Below are 21,751 nucleotides of genomic sequence, written 5' to 3'. Positions count from 1 at the left end.
GGAATAGGGACACAGAATGGCTGAGTGGGGTCTATGGGAATAGGGACGGGAATGACAACTGGTGATTTTCATGGAAGGTGCAGGAGCCAGGGACATCCCCTGCTCTTTCCAGTGGACTTCTAGTAAGGTTAATGGGAATGGTGAGCAAACCAAACAGTGGCCAAAGCCATCTGATGGGGCAAGGCAGAACCCACAGTCGTTAAATTTATTTTATTTGAGACAGGTTCTCAGTCTTGCCCAGGCTGGAGTGCAGTGGTGCCATTGCAGCTCACTGCAGGCTTGAACTCCTTGCCTCGAGCGATCCGCCCCTGCAACTTCCCAAGTAGCTGGGATTACAGGCAGGAGCCACTATGCCCAGCTTTGCAGTCAGTTAAATTTAAGGTGCTTGCAAAAGTTTGGGAGAGCTGCACCAGATCTTTTTTATGTTCATAAGAAAGTCTTCAGGAGCAATTATGAAGGACAAAGATCATAAATGCCTCTTCCTCTTTATCTCCTGGAATCCAAAGTACTTTCTACCTAGGTGCCAGAATTGCTGCTCCCGCTCCCAAATCAGTGTCTCATTCCAGTACCTATAGTCACCTCTTTAAGGAAAAAGAGGTGAGTGGACTGACCAGTACCAGCCATCTCTTTTTCCAGTTACCTGCTTCGTACACCTAGACTTTTTGATTGGAAGAGTCAGGTCCAAGAGGAACAAGGGCATTTTTATAAAATGCACAGAGACCCATTATGTTCCCCGCTTTGTCCCATATGTACCACTCGAAGGGGTCTTGGTGAGCAGCGTACTTGCCCAAGTGGTCATTATTCTTATGCTCTAAGACCATGTCAGTCCAACAAGAGAATCCAGGTGTCTGAAACACAATCAGGTTTGAGCCCCTAGGCCCCCTTATAGTTAAGACTGCCATCTAGAAGGTGTGCCCACCAGGCTGGCCTGGGGTTGCTGCTAGGGGAAGGCAAGGAAGCAATGTGCCCAGGAAGAGTCTGATCAGAATCCCAAATTTTGAAAATAGGTCTTTGTAACCTTCCTACACCTCTTCATTCAGATACACCTTTCTAGGAAGTAGCCTTTTTAAAGAGCTGCATTTGGTAACCAAAATGTTTTAATAGGGCCAGGCGCATTGGCTCATACCTGAAATCCCAGTTCTTTGGGAGGCTGAGATGGGAGGATTGCTTGAGGCCAGAAGTTTGAGACCAGCTTGGTCAACATAGCAAGACCCCATCTCTACTTAAAAAAAAGAAAAAGAAAAAGAAAAAGCGGAGTGCTGTAGCTCACGTCTTTAATCCCAGCAGTTTGGGAGGCCAAGGTGGATGGATCTCTTGAGGTCCAGAGTTCAAGACTAGCGTGGCCGACATGGGGAAACCCTGTCTCTACTTAAAATACAAAAATTAGCTGGACGTGGTGGCGTGTGCCTGTAATCCAAGCTACTTGGGAGGCTGAGGCAGGAGAACGGCTTGAACTCAAGAGGCAGAGCCAAGATCGCACCACTGCACTCCAGTCTGGGCGACAGAGCAAGATTCCGTCTCGAAAAACAAAAACAAAACAAAATGCTTTATGAAAGTGTGTGGACCAGGAGGGAGGGAGAAAAGTAGAGTAGAGACCTTGAGTTGAATTTTTTTTTTTTTTTTGAGACGGAGTCTTGCTCTGTCGCCCAGGCTGGAGTGCAGTGGCCGGATCTCAGCTCACTGCAAGCTCCGCCTCCCGGGTTCACGCCATTCTCCTGCCTCAGCCTCCCGAGTAGCTGGGACTACAGGCATCCGCCACATCGCCCGGCTAGTTTTTTTTTTTGTTATTTCTTAGTAGAGACGGGGTTTCACCATGTTAGCCAGGATGGTCTCGATCTCCTGACCTCGTGATCCACCCGTCTTGGCCTCCCAAAGTGCTGGGATTACAGGCTTGAGCCACCGCGCCCGGCCTTTTTTTTTTTTTTTTTTGAGACGGACTCTTGCACTGTCGCTCAGGCTGGAGTGCAATGGCGCGATCTTGGCTCATTGCAACCTCCACCTCCCATATTCAAGCAATTCTCCTGCCTCAGCCTCCAGAGTAGCTGGGATTACAGGTACCTGCCACCATGCCTGGCTAATGTTTGTATTTTTAGTAGAGATGGGGTTTCACTGTGTTGGTCAGGCTGGTCTCGAACTCCTAACCTCAGGTGATCTGCCTGCCTTGGCCTCCCTAGGTGCTGGGATTACAGGCATGAGCCACTGTGCCCAGCCCAATTTTTGAGGAAGCCATTCTAATACTCAGCAATGCCAGATGCTCATGATGGCAGGAGTGTGGAAGATCTCTTGAATACCACGACTATTGTTGAGTGGCTTTTGTGATAAAAGGCGCACGATTGTCACACTGCAGATGGTCTAGAGAGCCAAAACATGACACAGATTAGTTTCAAGGGTTGCAGCGGTGTGCTCAGAGTTGGCTGATAGGACTGGAACAATCCAATAACCTGAAACAGTGGTAAGGCACCATCAATAGCCCCAAGAGGTCAAAGGTCTAATGAAGTTGATCTGCTATGAGTAGGCTGGGGCCATGTCCTATGTAAGATGACCTCCTCCTTTGCAAAAGAAATGGGCCAACCTTTGGCAGGAATCACAGCCTGGTATGTGGTGGTAGCCTCTGCATCAGAAATAGTCTTTTCTGGCCGGCTGCAGTGGCTCACGCCTGTAATCCCAACACTTTGGGAAGCCAAAGCGGATGGATCACTTGAGGTCAGGAGTTCGAGACCAGTCTGGCCAACATGGTGAAACCCCGTCTCTACTGAAAACACAAAAATTAGCTGGGCATGGTGGTGCGTGCCTGTAATCCCAGCTACTTGGGAGGCTGAGGCAGGAGAATCAGTTGAACCCGGGAGGCAGAGGTTGTAGTGAGCCAAGATGGTGCCACTGCACTCCAGCCTGGGCGACAGAGTGAGACTGCATCTTAAAAAAACAAGCAAAACCCCCCCCCCACACACACACACAAATAGTCTTTTCCATTGTGCCCAGTCCATGATGGTGGATGTGTTGCCATGTCCGGCACAATGATGGATCCCAATGGCAATATGGCTAGTGCAGGCTCCCTCAACAGCCTTATTTCAGTTGGTCTCATCAGAGAACAGGCTTCAACCACGGGCATCTACATGCGTGATGCAGACAGAGCAATCACAGCCAAAACTTATTTCCATAGTTCATGACCCCAAAGATGGATGTCTTTAATCCACCAGTTGAGGTTTTCTAAGTGTCAGACCAAACACCTAGGCCATTGGCAATGCCCCAAGAGTCAGTAAAAATATAACAAGGGTTACCAAGAGGAGTATTGGCTCAGGGCCTACTGAGCAGAGTTACTCATCCATTTTCCATTCTGCACAGCTGCTTCTGAGGGTGAACAGCCACAGCAGCCCTGTGGACACCATGAGGCTTCCACTTCATCAGCCCATCAGTGAACCAGGCCCTGGCATTTAGGAGAACCTCTGTGAATTGAGGTTCCTGTTGTTGAGCCAGTGACTTTGCTTTGGTGGAGTGGGCGATATTAGTGTCCCCCAAAGGGTTAGCTGCCAGTTTTTTCATGTAAAACTGAGATGTCAGCAGGGCTAGACTAGCTGTGTTCTTAAATACACTGTTTCCATCTTAAGTACACCATTCCATAAAAGCCAGCCTTTTGTGGGTCAGGTATTCTGTTGTAAGAAGACCCCAGATAGTAAGCTTTTCAAAAGAGGTGTACCTGGCCACTGTGTCAGGGAGACAGGCAGTAAGTCCAAAACAGGGGCACCTCTGGGTGCAGTCTTCTTCCCTTTGCCAAAGGTTCCAATTAGCAAAATTAGTCACAGAGCCCTTATATAGCTTAAAGGGATCATTAGGGTTTTGAGGACCCACAGGTAGAGAGTGGGCTTGCTACACAGCTTCCAATACAGCCTTGCGGCCTGGGCCCTGCTCTAAAGGGTGCTGGTTGGCAAGTTAGCAGATGTAAAGGACCAAGTAGGATGCCCAAGTGAGGCACATGCTGTCTCCATTACCCAAGGAGTCTGAGAAGGTGCAGAGCCTTCTTTTTTGGTGGTGGTGGAAGGACCACCAGCAGCTTTTCCTTGACTCCTGGAAGGACTAAACATCGTGAATTGGCCAAGTGCAGTGGCTCACGCATATAATCCCAGCACTTTGGGAGGCCAAGGCTGGCGGATCACTTGAGGCCGGGAGTTCGAGACCAGCCTGGCCAACGTGGTGAAACTCCGTCTCTATTCAAAATACAAAAATTAGCTGGGTGTGGTGGCATGTGCCTGTAATCCCAACTACTCAGGAGGCTGATGCAGAAGAATCACTTGAACCTGGGAGGTGGAGGTTGCAGTGAGCCGAGATCGCACCACTACTCTCCAGCCCAGGTGACAGCAAGACTCCATCTCAAAAAACAAAAAACAAAACAAACAAACAAAAAAACAAACAAAACCTTGTGAATCAGCAGTTGTATTCCAAGAAATGGAATTTTGTCAGGGATTGTCAGTCCCTACTGCTGGTGGAGATGTGGTAACCTATGATCAGGATCTCCAGGACTGGGACTTTTGACTTGCCATCCAAGAGGACATCATCTGTATGGTGAAAGTTTTGGACATCAGAGGGCAGAGAAACTGAGTTAAAACCTGACTCATCCATGGGGGTTAAATGGCAGGGGAGTTTATCCCACTAGCATTGACTGAGAGAACCCCCTTTGGCACTTCAGGGCTGGAAGGAGAAGCACCAGTTCCTACCACAAATTCAGGTATAGATGCAACAAAACAAGACATTGAATTGTCCCAAAGGGCCCCACAGCACTTGGCTTTTTCTCTCTGCACTGTGAAACTTGCCCAAACCCTGTCAGTTGAATTTGGAAACTCCCCTTCCCCCATGAGGCCAGGTAGGACGGTGGCTTATGCACCCATATCCAAGAGACATAAACGTTTTGAGGCACTTTTGTCCCCAGTGTTCCTTAGCATACTCAGGTGCTCATGGCCTTTGGTCACCCTTGAAGACAGGGGGACCTCATCCCTGCCCTCATCATTTCTCCTTAGAGCAGCTGAGGTTGAGTTAGAGAGGGAGTGAGGGACTAGGGATTGTGGACAAGAGACTCTTGTGGGCAAGAGACTGGTTCTGTGCCATTAAATAAGGGCACACTTACTTCTGGGTTCAAAGAGTGTGGCAGCAATTTGTGACTCAAATGAGTTTCCAGTATTTTCAACCCATCCACAGCCCTGTATCAGGTGGCAAGGCCATCATTACTGACTCTATTTATTTCAGCTTTGGGGATCCCTTGACTCCACAGCCATATTGCTTTCTGGTTGAGGCCCCAGGGATTTTGTTCTTCTGATTTTTGTTCTGCTGACTCAGACTAGATGTAAGCCAGAGTGCCAGCATTTTCTTGCACTGATTCTCCAACCAGGGGGGTTGGAGGCCAGGAGACACCTGCACTTGCAGAAAGCTGTAATAAGAGGGGAATCCTAAGTTTGAATAACATGAGGCCTTTTTTAAAAGTTTTTTTCTTTTTTTTTTTTTTTAGTGAGAAGGTCTCACTCTGTCACCTAGGCTGGAGTGCAGTGGTGCAATCATGGCTCACTGCAGCCTCCACCTTTTGGCTCAAGCATCTTCACACCTCAGCTTCCCGAGTAGCTGGGACCACAGGTGTGCACTACCATGCCTGGGTAATTTTTTGTATTTTTGGTGGAGATGGGCTTTCATCATGTTGCCCAGACTAGTCTCAAACTCCTGAGCTCAAGTGATCTGCCTGCCTTGGCCTTCCAAGGTATTGGGATTACAGGTGTGAGTCACTGTGCCTGGCCACTTTTTGTTTGAGACACGGTCTTGCCCTGTTGCCCAGGCTGGAGTACAGTGGCATGATCACAGCTCACTGCAGCCTCGACCTCCTGGGCTCAGGAGGTCCTGTCACCTCAGCTTCCTGAAGAGCTGGGACCACAGGCACATCCACCATGCCCGGCTAATTTTTTGTATTTTTTATAGCGACAGTTTTGCCTTGCTGCCCAGGCTAGTCTCAAACTCGTGGGCTCAAGTGATCCACCTACCTCAGCCTCTCAAAGTGCTAGGGTTACAGGCATGAGCCACTGTGCCCGGCCCCACACAAGTCTTGAACTTCTAGTCTCAAGTGATCCTCCAGCCTTTGCCTCCCAAAGTGCTGGGATTACAGGCATGAACCACCATGCCTGGGTCACCTGAAGTGACCCAGATGTACTAATGGGCAGTACATCTTGCTCCTTCCACCATTCTTTGTAGGAGAGAATGTCTCCTGGATCCTGGGTGACATCAAAGGATTCAAATTCTGCCTCCCCTTTATTATTATCATTTTTTTGAGAGAGTTTCACTGTTGTTACCCAGGCTGGAGTGCAATGGTGCAATCTCGGCTCACCACAACCTCCACCTCCCAGGTTCAAGCAATTCTCCTGCCTCAGCCGCCTGAGTAGCTGGGATTACAGGCATGCGCCACCACGCCCGGTTAATTTTGTATTTTTAGTAGAGATGGGGTTTCTCCATGTTGGTCAGGCTGGTCGCGAACTCCCAACCTCAGGTGATACGCCCGCCTTGGCCTCCCAAAGTGCTGGGATTACAGGCATGAGGCACCGCGCCTGGCCTTCTGCCTCCCCCTTAATGATCACCTTTAGTTCTGAAAAGTACAGGAAAGCTGCTGAAACAGGTATCATTTCAGCCTACTATCCATTTACTCACATTTATTGAACATCTACTAGGTGTCAGATACTGGGGCTACAGCAGTGGAGACAGACAAGATGATGTGTTTGAGGGAGGATGGGAAGGAATAGAAGTGCTCCTTTAAAAGTGATGACATTGGCGAGGCACGTGTCTCACGCCTGTAATCCCAGCACTTTGGGAGGCTGAGGCAGGCAAATCACTTGAGGCCGGGAGTTCGAGAGCAGCCTGGCCAACATGATGGTAAAACCCATGTCTACTAAGAATACAAAAATTAGCCAGGCGTGGTGGTGTGTGCCTGGAATCCCAGCTACTCAGGAGACTGAGGCAGGAGAATTGCTTCAACCCAGGAGGTGGAGGTTGGAGTGAACCGAGATAGCGCTACTGCACTCTTGGTCTGAGAACTCAACCCCAACTCTGCATGCTCTGAGCAGCCAGCTCCACCCAGCACTCACCATCCCACCCACTTTCTTTTTTTTTTTTTTTTGAGACAGTCTTCCTCTGCCGCCCAGGCTGGAGGGCGGGGGTGCTATCTGGTCGCCTTGCAAGCACCGCCTCCTGGGTTCATGCCATTCTCCCGCCTTAACCTCCTGGGTATCTGGGACTACAGGCCCCTGCCACCCCGCCCGGCTAATTTTTTTTTTTTTTTTTTTTTTTTTTTGTATTTTTAGTAGAGACGGGGTTTCACCGTGTTAGCCACGATGGTCTTGATCTCCTGACCTCGTGATCCACCCACCTCCACCTCCCAAAGTGCTGGCATTACAGGTGTGAACCACCGTGCCCGGCCATCCCACCCACTTTTGTCTCCCCTCCTCAACATCCCCCTCATTCTGAGGTGTCTCCTGTAGTTGCATTTGTTGCAGTTCACTTGAGCTGAGCCCCGAGGCCCTTCTACCCCTAGTACTGCCTGTCCAGGACGGCCACAAGCATCCAGGCCTGAATAGGATGGATATGGCCCTAGAAAACAGAAAACAGGATTCCAGTCCCAGCTAAACTGGGTATGGCAAGACAAGGACCTGGGTTCCCATGTGCTCATGCTGAGAACTTAGGGACAGGAATTCTGCAGATCAACACAGCTTCACAAAGGCCAGCCAGGGGCTACCACCATTTTGCAGTGAGAATGTTTATTGAGAATGGCTCATTACAAACAAAATATATATAAAATCTCTGCGATGCAAAAGATCCCTTTCATCCCCCTGTGGCTAGAATGAACAAAGCTCACTGTCACACATGGCTTCAGGTGCTGTGCTGGTCCCCAGCACGTGGACAGGCTGGGCAGCTGTGGGTGTCATGTGCTGTGGGCAGAAGTCCCCGATGTCCAGGCTCTCTCTCTGGCCCCATTTTCATGACTTGTGCAAGAATGCAACACAGTGTGGCTTACATCCTGCCTCTGTGACCCTCCCTAGGCAGGTGGGTCTTCAGAACGGGCAGCTTTCTCATTCATCTTCCAGGCAGGTGACCTTTAACTTGTGGCGTGCCCTGAGAAGCCGTCCTCTGGGACCAGAGACTGTTTCTAAACATCTTGGATGGACTGAGGTGCTGTTACCACCCTCCATGAAGGCCACTCCCTAGTGACAGCCCTAACAGCATGTGCACTGTGTCTGAATCACATCCCACCATCCTGAAAACTTCATTTCCTTCCACCGGTTTCCTTCGCACAGCTATCCTCACAATTTTACCAGAACACCTCCTGAAGATGCCCACACCCTACAGCTGCTGTGCATGGGTACTCCTGGGCCACCTGGCATTAAGGCAATGGAGATGAGACCAGTCTGGAGCCAACACCGGTCTCTGAAACCCAGAAGGGGCTGCCCAGCTAACAGCACCTCCCTCTTGGCCAAAGGCTTTGTCTAGGGTTGAGGAGCAATTTGGCTAGGTGGTCTGACCGCCCTCCTAAACAGAGCCCACCTCTGCCCCCAGAGTCACCTGGTGGGGGAGGGGCCAGCTGCCCCCATGCCCTGCCTTGGGCACTGTAAGAGCAGGACCCAGGAGTGCAGGGATGGTATCACTGTTGCCCCTTTGAAAATGATCAATTTCCCTTAGTTTTTTCGGTACAGACTGGGGTTCAAGACCCAGCTCCACCATTGTCCTGGGCAGCCTCCCCAGACTGGGCCAGCTGCCTCATCTGTGAGGTGAAGGGGCAGATACTTAAACCGCTGGCCAAGTCCCTTTCTCTGAAAAAGAACTTGAGCTGGCTAACTGCCCTGTGCAGAGGTGTTAGTGGTTCCAAAGTACCTTCACTCTTACGATTACTGTTATACTTGAAGGTGATTACCCCTCAAAAATGAAAACTTAAATCTCAAACAACCCCTGACCCCAACCAAAGAAGAAAAAAAGAGGAAGAGCTCTATGCTACTTGCTGTGTTGTAAGATCCTAGGCAGGAACCCCTCTTTTCCGTCAAGATAAAAGAGGCCCAGTATCATGTGCAACCTCGTGTGAAGACCAGGCTGGGTGGGTAGCTGCAGGCTGCCCCTGCCCATTGCTTTGGAGCACAGGCCCTAGCAGCCAACCTTAAAGGACTAGGGGCTCCCCACACTCAGAGGGCAGACCCTGCTGTCAGGATTTAGGCTGGTGTCAGGAGGCTTCCTGGGTGTGGAGATCCCTCTGGGTCTAGGGCAGCTGTTTATTCCCAGAGCACGCACTGTGCCGCCAGCCATCAGGCCTACCAGTGGGATTTAGGCCCAGGCCACACCCCCGAGAGCCCTCCATCTGAGCTGGAGGACCTGGAGGGCTGTGGGTGGCTTAAGAGTCTCCAGGGGCCAGGGCTCTGCACGGCAGGGCAGCTGTGAGGTGTGTCTATGCTGGGTGGCAGGGGCCAGACACCCTGTAACGAGCCACAGAAACTTGGGCCCATGGGTAGGCAGGAGACGGTGGTGTCGTCAACCACGGGGCATGGGGGCATATGCAGCACTTCCAGAAGAGAGGGGCCTGGAGGGGTCCTCAGTTCTGGGCGATTGGGGTCAACTATGCTGTCTCCAGACACTCACATACTGTCCTGACAAGTGGCATTAGTCAAGGGACTTCTCTCTCCAGACTCAGCCCTGCGGTCTGTGTGGAGACCCTTGCCTTGGGTCTGGCTCAAAGGCAACAAGGGCACTGTTGGGACTGGACTTCCTGTGGGCACAGCTGGAGTCAGGCTTGGGGTCTTGGGGTATGCTTCCAGCAGCCAGCAGGTGCTTGGCGTGAGCGACATGACAACACACGGCACTGGCAGACAAAGCAGCTGTGCCACAGTATCCCAGAGTTTCTGGGGCTCTGCCAGATGGGCTGAGGCTGCAGTTCCACATTCCAGCCCCAGCAGCCCCAGGCCTGGGCCAGGGCATCCTGAGTGGGCCCAGCTGGGGTGGGGATGGGGTCCAAGGGCCTGGGCACACCAGGCTCCTGCTGTCAGCTGTCCAAGTAGACAAAGAGGATGTCCTCATCTGTGCCATAGCTGGTTCTGGCCTCCTCAAAGTTACTGATGCTGGTGCTGCACATTCCTGCTGGGGGTGGAGAGGGCAGAACGGGGTCAGTGGGTTGTGAGAAAGCACCTACCCTACCGACACAGTGCCCAGGGGAGCTGGGTGAGGTCTGTGTTCCACCCGCATGGCCACTCCTCTCAGCTCAACTCCTCCACCCCCAGGAAGCCCTCCTTGCCCATCCTGGTCTTCATGAGCTTTCTCTGACTCCTCCCCAGTTGAGCAGTTAGAGAAAGTGAGGCCCAGAGAGGGGAAGAAACATGCTCCAGGCCACATAGATGGGGTAAGTTTATGTGATCAGGGCATCTAGGGGCTGTCTCTGTGAATCCAGTCTATGAGAGTCAGGGCGGCCCTTCCCTGTGCCTGGAGGGCAGTAGGCAGGCCAGGATGGGTCTACAGCAGGGGCTGGCTCTGGCCGGCTTTTCTTTCTGAGGAATGTGCTGGCCATCCTGGGGGCTGGGGGAGGGGTGCAGCCTGTGCAGCATGAAAGGGTGAGGCAGGGACCTGGGCAGTGGCGTGGGGCCTGTGGTGTGGGAGGGAGAGGTGGCCAGGTTGTAGAGAAGGCTGGCATAGTTTGCTGCAGGTTTGCCTGCATGGCCTGAGGGGTGGCTCCAGTGACAAGAGTAAAGGAGGAGCAGGGGCTTTGGGGAAAAGGTGGTAAGGGAGGACCTGGCCACACTAGATTGCATGGGTGGGAATCGTGGGCACTGGGCATACAGAACAGTGAATGTGGCCCACTCTGCCTCACCCGCCCCACCCAGCACTCACGGTCAGCATAGGCTGGGTTGTTGTAAAAGATGCAGCCAGTGGCCCGGTTGTAGCCGCGCAGGACGATGAAGTGGCCCTGGTAGTCAGGAGTGCGGCAGAAGCAGCGGTGGCCACTGGGGGCGAAGCAGCAGTACTTGACAGGGCTGGAACACAGGTCACAGTGCAGCACCCCAGAGTTCACCAGCACGATGGCCACATGGCCCTGAGCCAGGTGCGCCTGGATGTCCTGCACACTCACTGTGCTGTGGGCAGGAGAGGGGTCAGCTGGTGCTGCTGGGCCCCCATTCCCCATCCCTCAACTGGATCCCTGCTTGTTCCTGTTTCTCTGTTACAAAGCTTGGGGATCGGCTCCTCTTCCCTTTGCCCTGAACTCCCTGCTCTGTCACTTGTGGCCCAGGCTCAGCCTAGAGCCAAGCAGGAGACTGGTATGGTGTGCGTGTCTGAGTGTGCACAAAGATGAGCTGGCCCTGTCAGGCCCTTCACGGGGAGGGCAGTTCAGCTCCAGGTGGGTCCAGTCAAGGGCCACTAGAGCAGCACACAGAAACCATCGTCCTCCTGTGCCCCAGCCTGGTTAGTGAATTCTTTTTGCCCAGCTTTGTCTCTCCTCTACCCTAAATCATATGTAGTTTACGTTGAAAACTGCCTGCCCAATCTAATCCCTTAAATCTAAGCCACGCATGGCTCAGACACTTTCAAAACCAAATTATTATTTGGTTTTGAAAGAGTTATTTTACTTTTTTCCTAAGGCTCCTTGTGGCAGAAGGGGCTGCCCAGGAAGGGCTGGGCCACATTACTTCCAGGGGAGCTCCAATTTAGCAATGACATCTGCCTGGAGCCTCCCTCACTAACAGAAGGTGCTGCCCCATCCTGTACCTTCCACTAGGCAGCAAATCCACATGAAAACCTAGAGCAGGGCTGGGCACAGCGGCTCACGCCTGTAATCCCAGTGTTTTGGGAGGCCAAAGTGGAAGAATCGCTTGAGCCCAGGAATTAGAGACCAGCCTGGGCAACACAGCAATAACCCTGTCTCTGCAAAAACATTAAAAAATTTACCAGGCATGGGGCATGGTGGTATGAGATTGTGGTTCCAGCTACTCGGGAGACTGAGGCAAGAAGATCACTTGAGTCTTGGGCTGTAGCCGTGAGCTATATTGCAATATTGCAGCACAGCACTCCAGCCTGCATGACAGAGTAAGACCATGTCTCTTAAAAAAAGACAAAAGAAAACACCCAGAGGGGCAGAGGGAAGATGGGGCTGTGGGCAGGGGGAGCTCTAGGCCAGGGGCTCCTGCATCTTTGCTGGAGGGGCTGCTCACCCACTTGGTGCCTTCCTTAGGAGTGGCAGCATCAGTACCACATGGCCTGGCCCAGCTTCAGCCACAGCTGAGTCACGTGGCAGTTTGGATTGCTGCCTTGGCCAAGGAAACGTGCCATTTTTCCATTTGGTCTTTGAAACAAAATAGCTGGCTGAGTTCCCAGTGGCAGTGTACAAGAGTGGAATTTCAGCTATAGGGAAAAAGCAGGAGGCTGGCTGGAAGGAAAAGCTACAGGCTTCAAGGAATAACAAGCATGGGTTCAGATCATGGCATGGTCAAGATGCTGGGGGTGACCTTGGGTGTCTCTCTCATCCTCGGTTTCCTCCCCCGAGAAACGGAGACAGCAACAGCTTTTCCACTCAAGGAGATGGCACCTGTTGACAGCCGCTAAATAAACATTTGCTGCCTTTCCTTCCAACATGTGCCCATGTGGTCACAGTATGAATGGAGATCCCACCCCACCCCCATTTTCTAAATCACCTATCATGTGATTATAGCAGGTCAATAATGAAAATATAAATCTGCAAAGAAAGGGAAAATCTGAGAAAAGCCTGTCCAGGACCTAGAGGCAGCAGGTCTGAGTCCCACTCTCACATAGTCCAGAGAAGAATGCCACTCACACTGGGGCAAACTGCACCCGGGGTCTTCCTGAATCCAGCCCCAATGCATACAGATGAGAAGGGGAGGCCCTTGTAAGGTCACAGCAGCCCCTACACACTGGGTCCTCCCTGCCCCCCGTCCCTTGTCAATCACTGCACCAGCACATTCCTCTTAGGCCATCACCCTTTCATTAGGGGTCCTGTGTTGTGTCCCATGCTGTCCTTCTGCAAGCAGCCCAAGGGCTGGATGCAATCTCTCTCGCTCACCTGTCCCTCCAGCACCTGCTCAGGATCCATCCCCAGTCAGAGCCTGGGTCATGAAGCCCCAGTGATCTCCATAAACCAAGGCTCAAGGGGGCAAGTCAGTGCCCACAGCCATCCGGTAGCCAGTTCTGCCTGGCTCCAGAGTTCCAGCCTTTCCTGAACACTATCCCGAGGCCTCCCCACTGCAGATCTGTGGGTAAGCAGGCGTGAGAGGAAGGGCGGGTAGGAAGGTCGGGGGGCTCACCATTTCTCCACCAGCACCTTGCAGGCCTTGGCTTGTGCAAACAGCTGATTCACCCGGGTTTCCTCTGTGTCAAAGTGCTTCCTGTAGAAAGACTGAACAGAGAAGAGGGAGCTGGAGCAGCCACCACCCAGGCTGCCTTCACTCCATTTGGATGAAGGAACTAAAGAGCATGTTGAGGCCGGGCGCGGTGGCTCAAGCCTGTAATCCCAGCACTTTGGGAGGCCGAGACGGGCGGATCACGAGGTCAGGAGATCGAGACCATCCTGGCTAACACAGTGAAACCCCGTCTCTACTAAAAAATACAAAAAAAACTTAGCCGGGCGAGGTGGCAGGCGCCTGTAGTCCCAGCTACTCGGGAGGCTGAGGCAGGAGAATGGCATGAACCCGGGAGGCGGAGCTTGCAGTGAGCTGAGATCCGGCCACTGCACTCCAGCCTGGGTGACAGAGCGAGACTCCGTCTCAAAAAAAAAAAAAAAAAAAAAAAAAAAAAGAGCATGTTACGGAGGCAGAGACAACAGGAGGGCAGAGGAGCCCCACCTGCCAGGGCAGATGGTACATGCAGCAAGCCTGATCAGAAAGCTGTCTGTCCTAAGCAGGAGCAGGGATGCAGGACCACACAGAGGCATGAGGACAATGCTTGAGAGGGGTGAGCAGCTGGGCTCAGGTCAGCTCCCTGGGGAGGATCGATCACCCTTGGGCTTGTACACTCTAGCAGGCATGAGCAGGAGCCCATAGCGAATAAGCAAGGGGGATGAGGCTGAGCCACCTGGGACAGCTCAGCTACAGCTTGGCTTAGCTAGGTGTGGTCCACGGAACACACTTTGCTGGCATGGCTATGTTGGCATTATTTTTCAAAAGGCAAAAAAAAAAAGAAAAGATGGTATTTTGGTTTTCTTCTAGACTACCAATTACCCAGCTTAAAAGCTGGCTCTCCTGGTGAAAAGAAAAAAAAATGTGCATATGATGGCTGGATGAAGCCAGTGATGTTCTCAGAGGCCCTGGGCCTGCCTTGTGCTGAGGACACTAGCAAAGAACGTAGGAAGTGGCCTCTGCATATTCTGAGGGCTGTAGAAGGCAGGCAGACAGGAGCCAGGACTTAGTACTCAGATCCTCTGGGCAGGCCAGAATGCAAAGGCACCTGCTCTGACTGGCCCCCAAATCCTGCCTATAGGCTCTCTGCTGCTGCTGCCTGGTCTCTGCACACCCGGTATCTACCTGGGTGTCTAGCCCTTGACTGCTCCCTCTTCCAACTACTGGAACCAAGTGGCCTTATACCTCTGTGTGTCCCCACATGGGAAGGCCCAGTGGCTGGTCGCTCACCTGGTTCTTGTAGCCCTTGTCGACGCCCAGGGTCTGGGTACAGAAGCGGTGCCTCACACCAAAGTGGTGCATCAGGTAGGCCAGGTCGATGGTCCAGATGCTCCTGGTCAGCTGCAACTCCTGTAGGGCTCTCTCAAACTCACTGTCGTCCAGCTGGCCCAGGTACCTGCAGGGAGATGCGTGGGGAGCTCAGCTTGCTCTCGAGGGTTAACTGGACCAGGTCACCCTCCACCCGCTGGCCCAAGAGCCCCTGTCACAGGTCCCATTCCCCAGAAGTCTTCCTCCTTCATCATGAGCCCCTAGGTCCTGCCCACACACTGCCCAGGCTGCCTGGGGCACCATCCTGGCTCCAGAGTTGCAGGCCTGGACTCTGCTTCTCACATCTCTTGTGTCTTGTGGGCTGTGACCTTGGGCAAGTCATGTCTTCTCTGGCCTCTTTAGCTTCATCTCTAAGATGAGGTCCCTGGATCACATCAGTGGTTTTCAAAGTTTTAGGCACAGAACCCTTTTATTGAACGTGGCTGGGATTTCCAGGATGTAAAACAGATGAAGGTACAGCTGCCCTGGGGTTCCAAGAAGCCAAATGAAAAACTCTTGTACAAGGTGACGGCTACAGTCCCTCTTGGCTCTCACTGTCCAGATTTCTGGGATATTCACACAGCTTCCGCTTAACAGCCAACACCCCAGTCTCCCAGGAGCCAGAGGCCGGGGGTGGAGGGCCTCCTGTCCCAGTCACAGAGCGGCCTTGTGGGACAGGCCTGGACACCTGGGACTTCCTGGCCACCCCAAGCCCCCAGGCATTACTATGATGGAGACCTGGAAGGCCTGGTCCACCCCTTGCTCGCTTTTGCAGATGGGACTAGGACCAGGTAGAAGCTTGGCCTCCTGCAAGCCCCAACCAAAGACAGTTACAGGGACAATGGATCCCACCCAGGTCTCTCCCAAGCCAGAGCAGGAGATGTAGATGGGGAGCCCCCAGCCCTGGCCCCACTCACCGCAGCACCATCCTGGAGCAGGCCAGGCCACAGTCCCAGTGGTAGAGCTGCTGGATGACTGGCACAGGCAGCTGCACAAAGTCCCCTGTGCAGAAACAGAGGGAAGTCACAGACCCTCAGCGCAGAGCCCACCACTGCCACCCTCATGGGAGACAGTGTCACTGCCTCCTGCCTAGACCCTGCAGGGGCTGCTCAGGGACCTTCCCACAATCCTTCAGCAACCCCCTTAAATCCAGGCTCCTACAGTAGCAGTGATCTCCCCAAAACACTGGCCAGAGAGGTCAGCCCTACTGAAAATCCTCCAGTGAGCTGGGTCCCACATTTCTTAAGACAACACCTCCATGGCTGCTGCCCTAGCACCCTCTGCACCCTTGCCTTTGCTTGTCATAATCCCTCACACCCCAGGGGCCTTTGCACACCTGGTCCCTCTGCCTGGACATACCTGGCTTCCTGGGTGCCTAACTCCTGCCCTTGGATGTCACTTCTCCAGTGTTGCCCCTCTTGGGCCCAGTGACCCACATGTGCAGTCACTGCCCCCATGCCTACTCAGAGGCCTTCTTTTGGTGGGAACTCTGAGGAGGAGGGACAGGGTCGTTTTTTTTCAACGGGGTCTCACTCGGTTGCCCAGGCTAGAGTGCTATGGCATGATCTCGGCTCACTGCAACCTCTGCCTCCCAAGTGGCAAGTGATTCTCCTGCCTCAGAGTAGCCTTAGTCCACAGGCGCGCCACCATGCCCAGCTGATTATTATAATTTAGTAGAGATGGGGTTTCACCATGTTGTCCATGGCTGGTCTCGAACTCCTGACCTCAGATAATCCACCTCAGCCTCCCAAAGTGCTGGGATTACAGGTGTGAGCCACCCCACCTGGTCAACAGGGGCTGTTTTGTTTCCTGCTTTCATTCCAGGAATGGCACATGGGAGGGACTCAGCAGATACGTATATCTGAGTTCACGAGGCCCCTGGAGGTTTGCTTGACTCCAAAGACCCCAGGACCGCCAGGGTGTGAGACCATGGCCAGGAGAAGGGAACTGTCAGGTAAGCTGTGCAGCATATGGAATATCCTTGTGAGCTCCACCCCCCACCAACCCTGGGCAACCTCTCGGTCTGTCTTTGCCAGGCTGTGAGGTGGAGCAGAAAGAGCCTGACCTAGCATTCCAGACCCAACTGTGCCGCTGCTGGCTGGCTGTGGGCTGGGCAGCTGACTTCCTCTTGCTGGAATGAGTCTGGCCATCTCTAAACGGGCAGGGGGCAGAGGAGGGGGGACTTTGGTCTGATTCAGTCATTCAGTCGACAAATATTTCCCCAAAGCCTAGTAAGTGCCTGGTGTGTGTACTGGAGATACAGCACTGAGTGACACAAAGTTAACTATCCTGATGGACAGCAAAAACAAGCAAACATAACAAAATAGAGGCCTAGGTTGGGGGAAACGGTAGGGGTGTGCCTTAGAGGGGATGGGGGAACAGCATGTGCTAAAGCCTTGAGGTGGGACAACTGGGTATGTGGCATGCAGGACCCTCCTCCGTAGCCACCTCATGAACCTGGACAAAGTTCAGAGTCTAAAGAGGAGGAGACTTATCTCTGCTGTTACTCACTCATGACACTCGTTCAGCACGTGAAAACCCAGCCCACATTATTTCCCCATCTGGCAGGTCTCTCCTGGACCACGTGACCAGCTCTGTGCAGAGCCACCCCAGGAGCCCTCCTGCTGTGGCAGCCCCAGTTCCCCTCACTCCCCTGTGTGTGGGGCCCTGCCTAACCTGCCCCGCCAGCCTCATCTCGGCCGGCCGCCCTCACCTGTGGTCTAGTTAACCTGTGAACTCATTAAGGCTTCATTCTACCCCCAACGCATTGGCATGTGAGGCTCCCTCTGTCTGAAACTCTCTCCTGGCTGCTCTTCTCAAGGTTGTGTCCCTTCTAGTCACTCAAGTCCCAGCTCAAAATCTCTTCTTCGAGGTTTTTCTAACTAAGCCTTTGAGAAACGAGGGGACTCTCCTTCACAGCATCCTGTTCATTTCCTTCACAGTGCTTGGCAAAAGTAGCAATAGATCAAGCCACTCTGTCTCTAGACTGCAAGCTTCCTGAAGGCAGGTGCTATGGTATCCTCTCCAAAATTCATGTTGAAACTTAATCTCCATTGTGGTGGTATGAAAAGATGGGTGTGGAAGATATCCACAACCAAAAATAAATAAATAAATAAATACATAAGTAAGTGTGGCCTTTTGGGAAGTCAGAAAGGCTCTGCCCTCATCAGTGAATTACTGCCTATAAAAGGGCTGGAGGAAACTAGCATGGGCCATTTTTTTTTTTGCCCTTCTGTTCTTCTGTCATGTAAAGGTACAGTGTTTACGCCCTTTCTGTTCCTTCCACCACTGAGGACACGCAGGTGTCACCATCTACAAGGAACAGGCCTTTACCAGACACAGAACCTGCCAGCACCTTCATTGGACCTCGGAGTCTCCAGAACCGTGAAGAATTAAATTTCTAGAGCTGGGCACAGTGGCATACACCTGTAATCCCAACTACTCACGAGGTCAAGACAAGAGACAAGGAGTTTGAGACCAGTTTGAGCAAAATAGTGAGACCTCCATCTCCAAAAAAGAAAAAAAGAAATTTCTATCGTTTCTAAATTACCCAGTCCTGACTATTTTGTTATAGAAGCACAAATGAACTGAGATAGCAGGAAACCTGCCAATCTTGTTCCCTGTTATTCTCAGTCACTGGTGTTGGATATTTAGTAGTAACTCAATAAATATTTGCTGGAAGAAATAAACTTTTTTAGGCCAGGCACGGTGGCTCACACCTGTAATCCCAGAACGTTGGGAGGCCAAGGCAGGCAGATCACTTGAGGTCAGAAGTTTGAGACCAGCCTGGCCAACATGGTGAAACCCCGTCTCTACTAAAAATACAAACATTAGCCGGGTGTGATGGCCAGAGCCTGTTATCCTAGCTACTTGGGAGGCTGAGGCAGGAGAAGTGCTTGAACCCGGGAGGCGGAGGTTGCAGTGAGCCAAGATTACGCCACTGCACTCCAGCCTGGGCAACAGCGAGACTCCATCTCATTAAAAAAAAAAAAAAAAAAAAAAGAACTTGAAACAGGGTCTCACTCTGTCGCGCAGGCTGGAGTGCAGTGGTGTGACCAGAGCTCACTGCAGCCCTGAACTCCCAGGCTCGAGGGATCCTCTGACCTCAGCCACCTGAGTAGCTGGAACTATGGGCACACACTACCACACCCAGATAATTTTTAAATTTTTTTTCTAGAGATGGGGTCCCATTATGCTGCCCAGGTTGGTCTCAAACTCCTGGGCTCAAGCAATCCTCCTGCCTTGGCCTCTCAAAGTCCTGGGATTCCAGGAGTGAGCTACTACTGTGCCAGGTCAGAAGAAATGAACTTACTAAGCACTCACTGTTTGCTAGGCTCTGGGGACACAAAGGTGACTAAAAACCCACCTAAGCCCTAACCCCTAGGGACTCATAAAATGCTGAGCAGTGGGAGAGCTCTGCTTTCCTCTATCGCACAAAATGAGAATTCTTCAGTGGCAGATGGAGACGAGGTTGCATTTGCCTCCTTCCAGCCCTCAGCCCAGAGCAGGCACTTAGATATGCTTGGGGAATGGAAGGCATTTTCCAAAAAACCTCATACCTTGAGATGCCCAGGCCTACTTGTCACTTCACTGCTCTGCACCCCTCTTCCCCCAGGCGTCCAGACTACAGCCTTCTGTGTGAGGTTCCCTCCTTACTCTGTGGCTTGGGCTGTGACACTGACTAGCTGAGCTATCTTCTGCCAGGCTGTGACTCTGTCCATGCCTTTCCGTGTCCAGCTGTAAAATGTGGCACAGGACAGCAGCTCTCTCTCAGAGACTCAGCTGCCCCTCCTCCTCTTGCCCTGCAATCGAGAACTCCTTGATCCTGAGGCCTGGCAGGCCCCATAGGGCCATCTCCAGTCTTGGCAAGGGCAGATGGGACCTAGAGATGCTCATGTTGGGGGAGATAATGTTAGGCGAGGCCTTGGCATTTGTCCCCATAACAGCTTTAGCCTTCTGAACACAAAGTCACAGCCAGATGTTGCTGCCTGGAGCCAAGGGGCTGCCTGGAAGGCCCTGGTCTGACCTCAGTTAGTGGTTGTCACTAAGGAAGGCAGGCAGTGTGCTAGCCTTGAATACTTAACCCATCTCAGACTCAGTCTGGTCAGCTGAAAAAGTGCAAATCACAGTAGGCACCTACTTCACTGGGTCGTTATGAGGATTAATGAGGCACTGCATGTAAACAACTGCGCACAGCGCCTGCCTGCCTCATAGAAAGCTCCCTGTGAATGTAAGCCATTCCTCCTTTGAGGCTCAGGAAAGGCAAGTATCTTGTCTCAGATCACAGGGCTAGACAACTGGAGGAGGAGGGATGTAAATCCCCCCCCACTGCACACAGCAAACACAAAAGAGAACACTCCCTGGGAGTGACACCTGAAGGTCAGGGTCCCACATGTTGTTGACCTCTCCCACAGTTGGCACTTCACTTGAGAGTTTACTAGCTAGCACTCCGTCCCTCACCAACCCTGCGCCTTCAGCAGGACAGGAATCACGTCTTCCCCCTCCCCTACCTCTTGGGCAAGCAAACTAACTGCCAAGACATTGAATACCAGTCCGAGTCTCCGCCCCAAAGGGGCTCAGGCTACCGCGTGGCAGAGGGAACCAGAGGGGGAAGAACAGGAGCAAGACAAAACGCCGACTCTGGGAGGCCAGAGCACCGGCCCTTTCATTACTCTGTGCTCTCGGCCAGTTTCCTGCCCTTCCCAGCCTCAGTCCTCCACGGTTCCCCAAGGCACGAGAGCTCCCAAGGCGGCTCCAGTAGGACTTTTCGCTTCTGGGGAAGGTGGCGCCCCTTCTACCCGGACCCTCCCACCATGCTGACAAGGGTCGCAATCCTGCCAGTGTCAGGAAACCCCCACTGACTGGAGCGAGGCGGGTGTGGGGGTGAGGCGGGAGTCGGCCCAAGGTCGCGCGGCTGGACCCTGCCCCGCGCTAGGGCGGGGTCCCCTTCGTTCCTAGGGTGAAGACTGGGCCCACAGAGAGGCACTGACCGGGCTCGAGCGGCGGCCCCGCTGCCTCCGCCTCCGTCCTCATGACCCGGGCGGCGCGGGGCGCCCATGGCCCCGGCCCAGAGCGGGCTACAGCTTCCGCTTCGGCTGGGGCGGTAGGGCGGTCGGTGCGTGTCGAGTTCCTTCTCCGCCACCGCCGCCGCTGCGGAGGGGAGAACCGGAGGCGGTGGCTGGGCCGCCCCAAGCCCCGCCCCAGCCCTTCCAGGTCTCGAATCTGGAGGCCCCGCCCTTTCTCTAAGCCCCGCCCCAAACTTTGATCCTAGAGGCCCCCAGCCTCCCGATTTAAATCTGCCCCGGCCATTCACCGCCTCAGCGTCGAGTGGCCCAGCCCTCTCGTCCAATCCTCGCGCAGCCGCGAAGCCCACCAAGACGCGGACCCGGAAGCTCCGCCCCTTTCCTTGAGCCCCGCCCCAAAGCCCGTGCATTTCGTGAACAGAGGCTCCTCCCTTCGGCGAGCCCCGCCTCTGCCGGGGCCCGCTCCTTTGCCAGTCTTAGCTGTAAACCCTGGTCCCGCCCAGTGTATTCCGGAGGCTCCAAACAACTCTCCTTAAACTGCCTTTAGGGATGACCCTGAGCTGGCCTCCTCTCTACTCTATACCTAACTTTATCCGTACGAGATACGTAGCCTCACTCAGGGCGCCCCTTACCTGGCAGTGCTGGGATCAAAAAATTAAATTGTGAGGGGAAGTCCTGGCCCTTGGCCCAACCTCCTGCTGCCCCCGGTCTGAGGGCCCAGGCCCCGAGTCTCCGCCTTGCCGTCCAGCCTGTCCTTGGTGTGGGGTGCTTGGAAGTGCAAGCACCCTCTCTGGCTCTTTGCCGGCCCCAAGGGTCGTTGTTTGCGGTGGTCCCCGGGCCCAGTCATCGGCCCTCTTTTCCGGTGCCGGAACTATCGTACTGGTGCCTTAGTTTCCCAGCCGGCACGCGGGGTGAGGAGGAAGCGGAGGCGACACCGCTCTCACCACTGGGGAAAGGAAGGAGGCGGGCCCTGCGCGCAGCATTTTGGGAACGAGTGGAATTCTGGGAGCTGGGGCCGCCATTCTCTTG

The 21,751-nt window shown here is 53.3% G+C and overlaps 1 protein-coding gene across 4 annotated transcripts; it reads right to left on the bottom strand.

Annotated features, from left to right (window-relative positions):
* Nucleotides 1–7,758: 7,758 nt before the first annotated feature.
* LOC112617432 (protein GUCD1) lies at nucleotides 7,759–20,917 on the bottom strand. Of its 4 annotated transcripts, none has more exons than XM_025374200.1 (6): nucleotides 20,690–20,917; nucleotides 15,617–15,701; nucleotides 14,622–14,787; nucleotides 13,302–13,393; nucleotides 10,879–11,120; nucleotides 7,759–10,134 (listed from the first exon to the last, which is right to left on the bottom strand). In XM_025374200.1, exons 1-6 carry the CDS (start codon nucleotides 20,730–20,732, stop codon nucleotides 10,040–10,042), a joined length of 723 nt encoding a protein of 240 aa, XP_025229985.1. In that variant the 5' UTR covers nucleotides 20,733–20,917; the 3' UTR covers nucleotides 7,759–10,039. The 4 variants fall into 4 exon arrangements, with proteins under 4 accessions (XP_025229985.1, XP_025229986.1, XP_025229987.1 ...); XM_025374201.1 differs by having other exon boundaries at nucleotides 7,759–10,131; nucleotides 10,879–10,991; XM_025374202.1 differs by lacking the exon at nucleotides 10,879–11,120.
* Nucleotides 20,918–21,751: the final 834 nt, after the last annotated feature.

Source organism: Theropithecus gelada, unplaced genomic scaffold (assembly GCF_003255815.1).
Source record: "Theropithecus gelada isolate Dixy unplaced genomic scaffold, Tgel_1.0 HiC_scaffold_163, whole genome shotgun sequence".
Classification (NCBI taxonomy): domain Eukaryota; kingdom Metazoa; phylum Chordata; class Mammalia; order Primates; family Cercopithecidae; genus Theropithecus; species Theropithecus gelada.
The sequence above is the reverse complement of the archived record's forward strand: the minus strand, read 5'-3'. Positions and strand labels throughout refer to the sequence as shown.

Bases quoted from the DNA above. Each gene is read 5' to 3' on its own strand.
- LOC112617432 (XM_025374200.1), bottom strand. From the start codon at position 20,732: ATGAGGACGGAGGCGGAGGCAGCGGGGCCGCCGCTCGAGCCCG. The intron at 11,121-13,301 runs GTGAGCCCCCCG...TCCTGCCCACAG, and splicing joins AAGGTGCTGGTGGAGAAATG to CACAGTGAGTGTGCAGGACA. The intron at 10,135-10,878 runs GTGAGTGCTGGG...CTCCACCCCCAG, and splicing joins CAACCCAGCCTATGCTGACC to CAGGAATGTGCAGCACCAGC.